The following is an 8,738-nucleotide window of genomic DNA, read 5'->3' as shown; positions in this document are numbered from 1 at the left end:
ATATATATATATATATATATATATATATATATATATATATATATATATATGTATATACTCGTATATCAGAACTTGATTCGACTCCAATCCAGGATATATGCTAGCAATGAATTGTACAATAGTTTTGGAAAACTTTGTATATGTTCACTGTGCATAATCCTCACGTTCTTTCACAGGTCTGTGTACAATTATTAATCAATATGAATATCAGTGATAATAATCAGTGATAATCCCAGAATCAACACATAAACGCAAATATCGTATTTGCTCTTGTGTGTGCGCAACGCTGTGTTGCTGTTCTCACACATTGAACTAATTTCACACACTGTCCGCCGCGTTGGCTGTATCGTTAGGGGCTTCTGGACGGTAATATGGTCATGGCCATCCATGCGAATCATCCAGGGCCTGACACCGGCTCTCTTGCTACGTCTGACTCATGTATCTTCAGTGGTTCTCTATTATGTATTATCTATGGACTTCAAATATCAATGCGAGAGCGAATGAGAATCCTTAATGAGAAGACTCCTTGATTCAAGAATCCTTGATGACGGAGCGACAACTTACGTTTTAACATCGTCAAGTGCCTTTACATTACGCGGCGATTTCATTTTCTGTATGAAGAAAATTGGCGAAAATTGATTCGTGCAAAGAATATACGATTTTGTCAAAAAATATACTTAAATTTATAAATATGTATTTGATTATAAATACATATTTAATCTACATATTTGATACATATTTAATTATAACACATATTTAATTGTTTATGACAACAATACAGAGTGTTATGCGCACATATACTAACGCAAATACAATATTTGCTTATATAAATATATATATATATATATATATATACACTGAGAAAAAAAATTACTAAATTTCAAAAAACGTTTGTTTGGATAATACTGTGAAGATATTTGTTTAAATTAAGTAATTATATTCTAAAATTAAATAAAGAAGTTTTAAATATAAATTTGTTCCTTTAATTTTAGAAAATAATTATTTAATTTAAATAAATATCTTCACAGTACTATCCAAGCAAATGTTTTCTGAAATTTAGTAAATTTCTTTCTCAGCGTATATATCAATTCCATGATTATGATCGATAATTATTACAAATTTCCTCGATTAATATTATTTAGAAATATATTAGAAAATTAAAATCTTTTCGCCTTCCTAAAAAACCATGAAAAAATAACAGTACTTTATTTCTTTTATGAAAGATATAAGGTGTATCGCAAGAAGAATTTATTTACCGGCTCATTCGTATTCATTTAATTCATTAAATCGTTCCTAGAGAAACATAGTAGAAAGAAAGATTAAATTAAATCAATGGAAGAAATAATGCGCGAGTTGATTTATAAAATCCTCGTCCGCAGCACAGACCGGCTATTACTGCCCATTCGTTCAGTAAAACCGGAAAAGGAGCGTTTAAAACCGCGAAGGATAACGCGCTCATACACATCCCTCTCTCGCACGTTATCCATTTCGTCAGCGAGATTAATACGAATTAATATCATCGCGGGCAAACTCGTTCTCCGATTCACGAGTAGGCAACGGCCTGTATACTCGACTATAAACTCCCCGCACCTTCGTGTCGCAGAGCGCACGCAGCGTGCGCACAATCAATATAATACACGTCGCGATTAATTTCTCGCGCGGCACGAAATTCGCTCGCGCCGTTCGTCGCGCAGCCGCGCGCGCGCGCGTGGGCTTGATAAATTGAAAACAAAATTGATCCGTCTATTCGGCCGCGCTACCCTGACCCAGTTCAGGCTCGAGATTCCTGTCTCCCGTGAATAGGACAAGCGGCAAAAGTCGCCTCGGGGAATCGCCGCCCTCCACGCGACTCCGAATGCGCGTCGAACGTTGTTCCAACAATTATTCGCGCATTCGGCTTGCTAACACGGGCGCGAATCGCCATTCGCGATTCACCCGAAGCAGCGCGTGTGCCTCAAGTTACATCGTCTTTTTTTTCTCTTTTCCCCTTTGCGTAACACGCCCTACTACGCGCGAGTAATCATAGCGATCCCTACGACGAAGTTACGCGCGTGTACGGATAATAGGATGGTGGCCGCTTCGTAAGATGCAGTCTCTCCGGACTCGACGCGCGTTACGTAATGCCGCGAAGCCATACACCAGCGCAGAAACGCGCATAGAACGCGCGCGCGGCTGGCTTAAATACATTTACGTAAATCTTCGCCCGTTTAATCTCATTTATTCATTTACGACACCGCCCTCCGCTCCTTGGTCGCACTTTGCCTCATCGTGGCGCTAATCGTGCGTTCAATTAACGCACATTCGTTTGCATAGCTGTAAAGCGCGAGGCGTCAAATAGTACAGAGAATTCAAAAAATATTCTAAAAAATTTCAGTCATATGTCATAAATTCTGAGTTCATTTTTGGATGCAAAAAGAATTCTTCAGAGTTCAGTTCAGTGAAAAGAATTCTTTTTGCACTCAAAAATGAACTTAGAATTGATGACATATGACCGAATTCTTATTTAATTATCTCTGCTATCTGAGTGGTCATTTACCGGTCGCCGGTCGAGAGAGATTAAGATATTTCGATTTTATGCAGTCGTTTCTGAATATTCATTGTGAACGTTGCGAGAGGAGGTAATAATATAAATATCAAAGCGTATTTATGACGCTTCGACAGGTTGACATTTTCAAGTCGCAGATCGGCATTGCAGTATTTACAGATGAAGTTATATTGAATGCAATTGAAATATCCAGGCGGGATTGCGTCTAGAAGCAAAATAACGAATTTTCTTGCGACAGGCGTCGACGTGACTTTACGGATACATGAGATATTAATTACGAAAGTGATTGATAAAACGACGAAAAAGTGCAGCGTTATCAAGTATGCGCAATAGAAATATGTATAATAAGGAACCAGTCCAGAGAGAAAACAATATTTGTGCATTACACATTGTCAAGTTATTAACAACGAAAATTCGTAATGGGCTAAAGAAAAAATGCAGACTCACAAAGTATAAGCGACCAAAAAATGAGCGATAAGAATTTAATTTAGAGACAAAATAAGTAATTTTCGTGTCAATATTAACGTACCGTTACGTGAAATAAACTAAAAAAAGAACTAAGAAATAAACTAAGAAATAAATAAAACTAAGAAATAAACTAAAAAAGGTCGACGTAGAACCAACTATATAGTTGGGTCACCAAATATATAGAATTGAAATTTAAGAGACTCTCACCTGCAGTTATAATAAGCAATTGTCGTGCAATCTTCACTTAACTTAGCGGGTCTGAAGATCGTCAGACCCGTTATTTCTGATTGGACGTTTCAAATTAGTTCCGACGTCTCCGCTACGAGCCGCCACTTTCCTGAATGAGAATCGAGATCGTGGTATGATTAAATAATGCGTCAGACGCGCTTTCGCTTTATTAAGAAGTACTACCAAAGAGAAGCCTGAGAACGGCCACCAGCTTGATTTTAGGGTTAGGCGACAGTTTCTCGAAAAGTAGAGAGGATAATGTTGGTACCAAGAGAAATCTCTACATAATATAATTTAAAGATGTTTTTTATAACTGCACTGCTGAATGCAAAAGGTTAGAATGAGAAAACATACTTGCTTCGCTTCAATTTATTGCACTAGTTCAGCAGTGCAGTTACAAAGAACAGAATCTTTAAATTGTATCGTGTAGAGATTTTCCCTAATACCAACATTATCTTCTCCATTTTTCGGGAAACTGTCGCTTAACCGATTTTAGTGGCTAGAGCTAGGCGCCAGAGTCTCTATAAGATAGGCTGAATTCCCACTGAGCGCGTAACGCGCGTCGCGTCGTCTGCCTGCGTCACGAGTTAACCAATCAAATCCTCTTGGGATGACGCGACGCGCGACGCACTTGTTCCAATGGAACGATTTGATTGGTTAACTCATGACGCAGGCAGACGACGCGACGCGTGACGCGCTCAGTGGGAATTCAACCATAGAGTCTGACCATGTGTGTGTTCCTCCTTATTGGTCGAAACAAGGTTTGGAAAAACATGACAGAATCAATAGAAGTTGTCATGGGATAATTTGAAAAGTAAAATAAGAAAATTATGAACAATTAGTAGTTTTTTTTATATTAAACTGTGAAATGAATAAATAAAAACATAATTTTTATTGCAAATTTGAAACATTATTAATCTGTAGGGAGCGAATACAGTGAATACAGTGAATTAAATAATGTTTAGCCAATAAAATGGCTTTTTAACACACGAATGTTCTTGCTAGAAAACTGCCTTTATCACACAAGCACACAGTTGCAATCAGGACTGATTATAAGGTTAATCAATAAAAACCAGTGACAGAAAGAATAGAAAACATTGGCATTCATATTCATTGATTAAAAATTATATATACATTATGATTTCTTAAGTTTCTTTGATTTTTTTGGTTTTTGTGAATATTGTCTTTTTCGAGACTCTTTGCTACTTTTTCCATTGGGAATATCTTTTATAACCTTTTTCATTACTTCAACAGCCTTTTCTGTGTCAGGATATATGTTTGTACTAACATTATCATCGAGATACTTTCCAGAAAATCCTCTAGGAAACACCACTTGCGTTAATAAAGATTGCAACTGACGCCTTTTTGCTTTTAGCTGCCGTTTCAATGCTGCAGCTTCTTCCGATTCCGGTGATTCGCTAAAATAAAAGAGGAATATGCTAGATATCTGCTCGGACAAAGAAGTTACGAAAAGCCACGATGATGATCCTTACTCGTCGTCGATGTTAGCATCGTCGATGACCATATCCATGTCCTGCATTGCCTTCTTCATCCAATTTTTTTGAGTGTTCTCTCGGCGACATTTCAATTCCAGCTTATCGATACTGCGAGCAATGTCGACTCTTTCTTTTACAGCAATTAGCAGTCTGTCCACCACTGGAAACGTCGGCAAGTCTTGTGCTGCAAACAAACACATGTGCCATTGACATTACTGTGATTATTTAAAAGGATCAATATTGAACCACAATTGAGGAACAACGTACTGCGTCCAAGAGATTTGCACAGTTTGCTGTAGTTTTCTTTTTCCGAAGGCTCCATCATCAGCACAGTAATGCCTTCTTTTTGAGCTCTCGCTGTTCTACCACTCCTATGCACGTAACTCTGCAAAACAGTCGACAAATTAATTTTAATATATAGATTCTGTCGCGTATATTGAAATATTGAAAATATTTACCTCTGATGTCCTGGGAACTTGATAATGTATCACATGTTCGATGTTGGGTATATCTAAGCCTCTCGCGGCTACATCCGTGGCTATGAGCAGGCCATTTTCATCAGCTTGAAACCTGTAATTGCCATTATTATTGCACGTATAAATTTCGCGCGAGAAACATGATACAAAAAACGAACCTCTCAAGATTCTTCAAACGCTGTCGTTGCTGCATATTGGCATGCAAAGGTAAAGGTTTGCACTCGAGTATACCGAAGAGAGTGGCTAATCTTTTCACGCAGCCGATGCTGTTGCAAAATACCAACGTTCTTCCGCTGTGCCTCTTCAAGAAGTAATACAGATAATAATCCTTGTGATCGATCGTGCACGCAATCCGACATTCCGTCAGACTACTAACCGTGCCTGATAATTTAGATTCGATTAGTAGAGAATTCAGGAGCATTTCTTTATATGTTTAACAACAGATCGGCATTTAAAATGTACCTGATTCGCTTGTCAGATCGACAATTTTAGGATTCTTGATCTTTAGCAAATGTATAATTTTCTGCAGCTTCTGACCAGGCGTAAGTTTGTATATTTTACTTCTGAAGTGTCGTTTCTTCTTTCTCTCGAGGTGGTCCGGCAAATCGTGCACCATAGTCAACGTAGCCGAGAAAACAAACGTCTGTCGCTTCGCCAGTTTAGTCGGATTCCCATTTATCTTCTGCAAGATATCGTGCAGTTCTTGAAAATGACCTTTCTCCATCATTCTGTCTGTCTCATCAATGGCTAAATACCTTAAATCAAATAGCAGGTTATTAGTAGCGCCCCAAATAAGTAAATGTAACATTCCTCCTTAAATTAATCATTACCGAATAGAATCTATTTGGCTTAAGTGAGAATTTCCTTGTTGTATTAATTCCCACAATCTTCCAGGTGTGGCAATAACGATTTCAGGGCCTCGATTCAGTATCCTTTCTTGTTTCACTGCTGCTAGACCACCAAAAACAGTAGCTATCTAATAATATTATCGTATCAATTAATATTATATGCAATAATATAACTGTATTGTGGTTAACATTCTTCTCACCTTAATATCTGTATATTTTACAGCCTGAGTAAGATGCTGTTTTATTTGAACCACCAATTCACGAGTTGGTGCTAGGATTAATGCGTACAAAGGTTTGGTTAGAGCATTCTTACAATTATTCAGTTTGACAATACGAACACAATTCTCAGATTCTGATAAGTCCTCATCTTCTGAATCAGAGTTTGTGACATTATTATCTGTAACATATTCAAACAGAATGCATTAATTCCATGATATGTGAAAAAAACCAATTTTTGTTATTAAAGTAATATTTTATTACCTTCAGTTCCTTTGTCGTAACAATTCCATCCTTTATTTTTGCTATTATTGTTTATAGATTTTCCAAGCACTGCTGTTTCTGTCTGTTGACTCTTTAATTCTAGGATACCTCTTATTATTGGAATACCAAAAGCCAGTGTCTTACCACTACCTGTTTCAGCTGCACCTAGTATATCTCTCTGGCCCAATATAGCAGCTGGCAATGTTCTAGCTTGTATGATAGTAGGGGAATGGAAATTTTGATCAGCCAAAGCTTTTATGATGATATCAGGAACTCCCATAGAACTCCACGCTTCAACATTAATATCTGTTGATTTTACATCATCCTCTATACTAAAATATGAATTATGTTCAGTATCACAATCGGTTTGTTCATCAGTAGTTTTAGACTTTGTTAATTTTTCTGTTCTTCCATTCTTTTTTGTAGACTTTGTTTTATCATTCTTATCTTTTGATTTTTTCACAGAAAGTTCAACAATATTAATATCGGTGATGTCCCATTTGTTTGAACAGTGATCCTTCAATGTTTTCTGCAAATATAATATTCAAAACTTAAAAATGTAAATATTAATTTATTTTACTGATGTGTGATATCAAGTGTTAAACAAGTTTGTACTTTCTTCTTCTCCACAGATTTTACATTAGTTATTGTTACATCGCCTCTCTTACTATTCCTTTCTAAATTATAATCCGTTAATTCTTCTATTCCTATAAGTCCCTCAACGCCACTTGAGAGAACAGCACCTTCTAAAGTGACAGGTTTCCACCTGTCATCATTACTTTGTATTGATTCCTTCATGATTCTGAAATATTTGATGAACAACTATTTATTTTGATGCTAAAAAATCGCTTTTAAGTAAAACAAAAGTTATAAAGTGCTAAGAAATGACAGTTTGGAGTTTGGAAAATGTATTATGTACACAGAGAATGAGCATATAAGCTTGCACCGTGATGTAAAGTGCGCAAAATTTGACATATGGTTTAGAGTATTTAAAAATATGAATCCTAGTTTTGTAATAAAAAAGATTAAATAGTATATTTTTGCCCCCATCTTGCTAAAAATCTAACTTAACCATGTTTTAAAGCATTGTGACATTAATACTAGTTAATATTAGTTATTAAAAGATATAATAATATTAATACTATTAATATTAGTTATTAAAAGATATAATTGTTTTATTATAAAATTAGTGTTCATATTTCTAAATATTTTTAAATCATAGGTCTGTTTGTTTTTTCTAAACGCTATAATGTAATTATTCGCATTTTTACACATTCAAATGTCTCTCTAACCACCGGTATAACAAATTTCCTAACCTCACAACCAACAGTTTTTAACTTTTAACTAACACTTTATAACTTTTGTTTTACTTAAGAGTGACGATTTTAACTTTCATATTCGCATTTTGCGCAATAAAATACATAAAATACATAATATTCTGAAGTTTCAGGCAAATCGATGTACAAGCTTGTTGTTCTGATAATTACTGAAGTTTAATGTGGTTAAGAATATTTGGAAACACGTGGTATGTGGTACGTACGATATATAGGCTGCGTTCCGATATTCACTACCAATACTGAAACAGTACAGTTCATGTCGCGTACACTATAGATTTTCAGTACTGGCAGCGAATATCGGAACGCAGCCATAAACGATCAAATTGCAATATCGTAGAATAGAAATTGGCAATGTGTAGACTATAGATTAGGATTGAGATTGAATTGAAATTTAGCCAATCAGAGCAAAGTTCACCAAACTTGAGCTTAGTGAAGAGCTTTTGCTCTGATTGGCTAAATTTCAATTCCATCTCAATCCTAATCTATAGGGGTACGTTCAGATTCCCTACCTGGGTGGACTCTAATACTAGAAGTGCTATAGTATATGTAACATATACTATAGTGTTTCTAGTAATAGAGTGCATCCGGGTAGGGAATCTGAACGCACCCTAGTATGATACGGGCTTAACGCTCTATGCACATTGCCAGGTAACAGGCAATAAGAACAGGGAATAGGAGTTCGGATTGGTCAATTATTTCTATTCTCTGTTCTTATTGGCTAATGCTTATTGACTGATGCCTGGATTGTGCATAGGGCTTAAGCCTAATTCACAAAGAAATAAAGAGAAATAGGAAGCAAAGATCACATTGTAAATGAAGCTTAAGTATTCTATATTTCTGCTATAGCAGAAAGTAAAGCT

General features: G+C 36.1%; 1 protein-coding gene across 5 annotated transcripts; it reads right to left on the bottom strand.

Annotated features, from left to right (window-relative positions):
• Positions 1-4,322: 4,322 nt before the first annotated feature.
• LOC116841565 (ATP-dependent RNA helicase ddx24) lies at positions 4,323-8,221 on the bottom strand. 5 transcript variants are annotated; one of them, XM_032809639.1, is made up of 11 exons: positions 8,082-8,221; positions 7,157-7,343; positions 6,542-7,070; positions 6,262-6,458; positions 6,044-6,189; positions 5,676-5,968; positions 5,372-5,594; positions 5,196-5,307; positions 5,005-5,122; positions 4,735-4,921; positions 4,323-4,659 (listed from the first exon to the last, which is right to left on the bottom strand). In XM_032809639.1, exons 2-11 carry the CDS (start codon positions 7,337-7,339, stop codon positions 4,377-4,379), a joined length of 2,271 nt encoding a protein of 756 aa, XP_032665530.1. In that variant the 5' UTR covers positions 7,340-7,343; positions 8,082-8,221; the 3' UTR covers positions 4,323-4,376. The 5 variants fall into 5 exon arrangements, with proteins under 5 accessions (XP_032665530.1, XP_032665531.1, XP_032665529.1 ...); XM_032809640.1 differs by having other exon boundaries at positions 8,029-8,149; XM_032809638.1 differs by having other exon boundaries at positions 7,972-8,139.
• Between the last annotated feature and the right edge of the window lie 517 nt (positions 8,222-8,738).

The sequence above is a fragment of the Odontomachus brunneus genome, unplaced genomic scaffold, assembly GCF_010583005.1.
Source record: "Odontomachus brunneus isolate Ranch 3 - 2012 unplaced genomic scaffold, Obru_v1 Obru_scaffold_016, whole genome shotgun sequence".
Lineage (NCBI taxonomy): Eukaryota > Metazoa > Arthropoda > Insecta > Hymenoptera > Formicidae > Odontomachus > Odontomachus brunneus.
Note: the sequence above shows the minus strand (reverse complement) of the source record. Positions and strands in the feature narration are given on the sequence as shown.

Excerpts from the sequence above, each read along its gene's own strand:
- LOC116841565 (XM_032809639.1), bottom strand. The coding sequence starts at position 7,339 with ATGAAGGAATCAATACAAAGTAATGATGACAGGTGGAAACCTGTCACT. Across the intron at positions 6,459-6,541 it reads TTACGACAAAGGAACTGAAG|ATAATAATGTCACAAACTCT; the intron begins GTAATAAAATAT and ends AATATGTTACAG. Across the intron at positions 5,308-5,371 it reads CGTTTGAAGAATCTTGAGAG|GTTTCAAGCTGATGAAAATG; the intron begins GTTCGTTTTTTG and ends TGGCAATTACAG.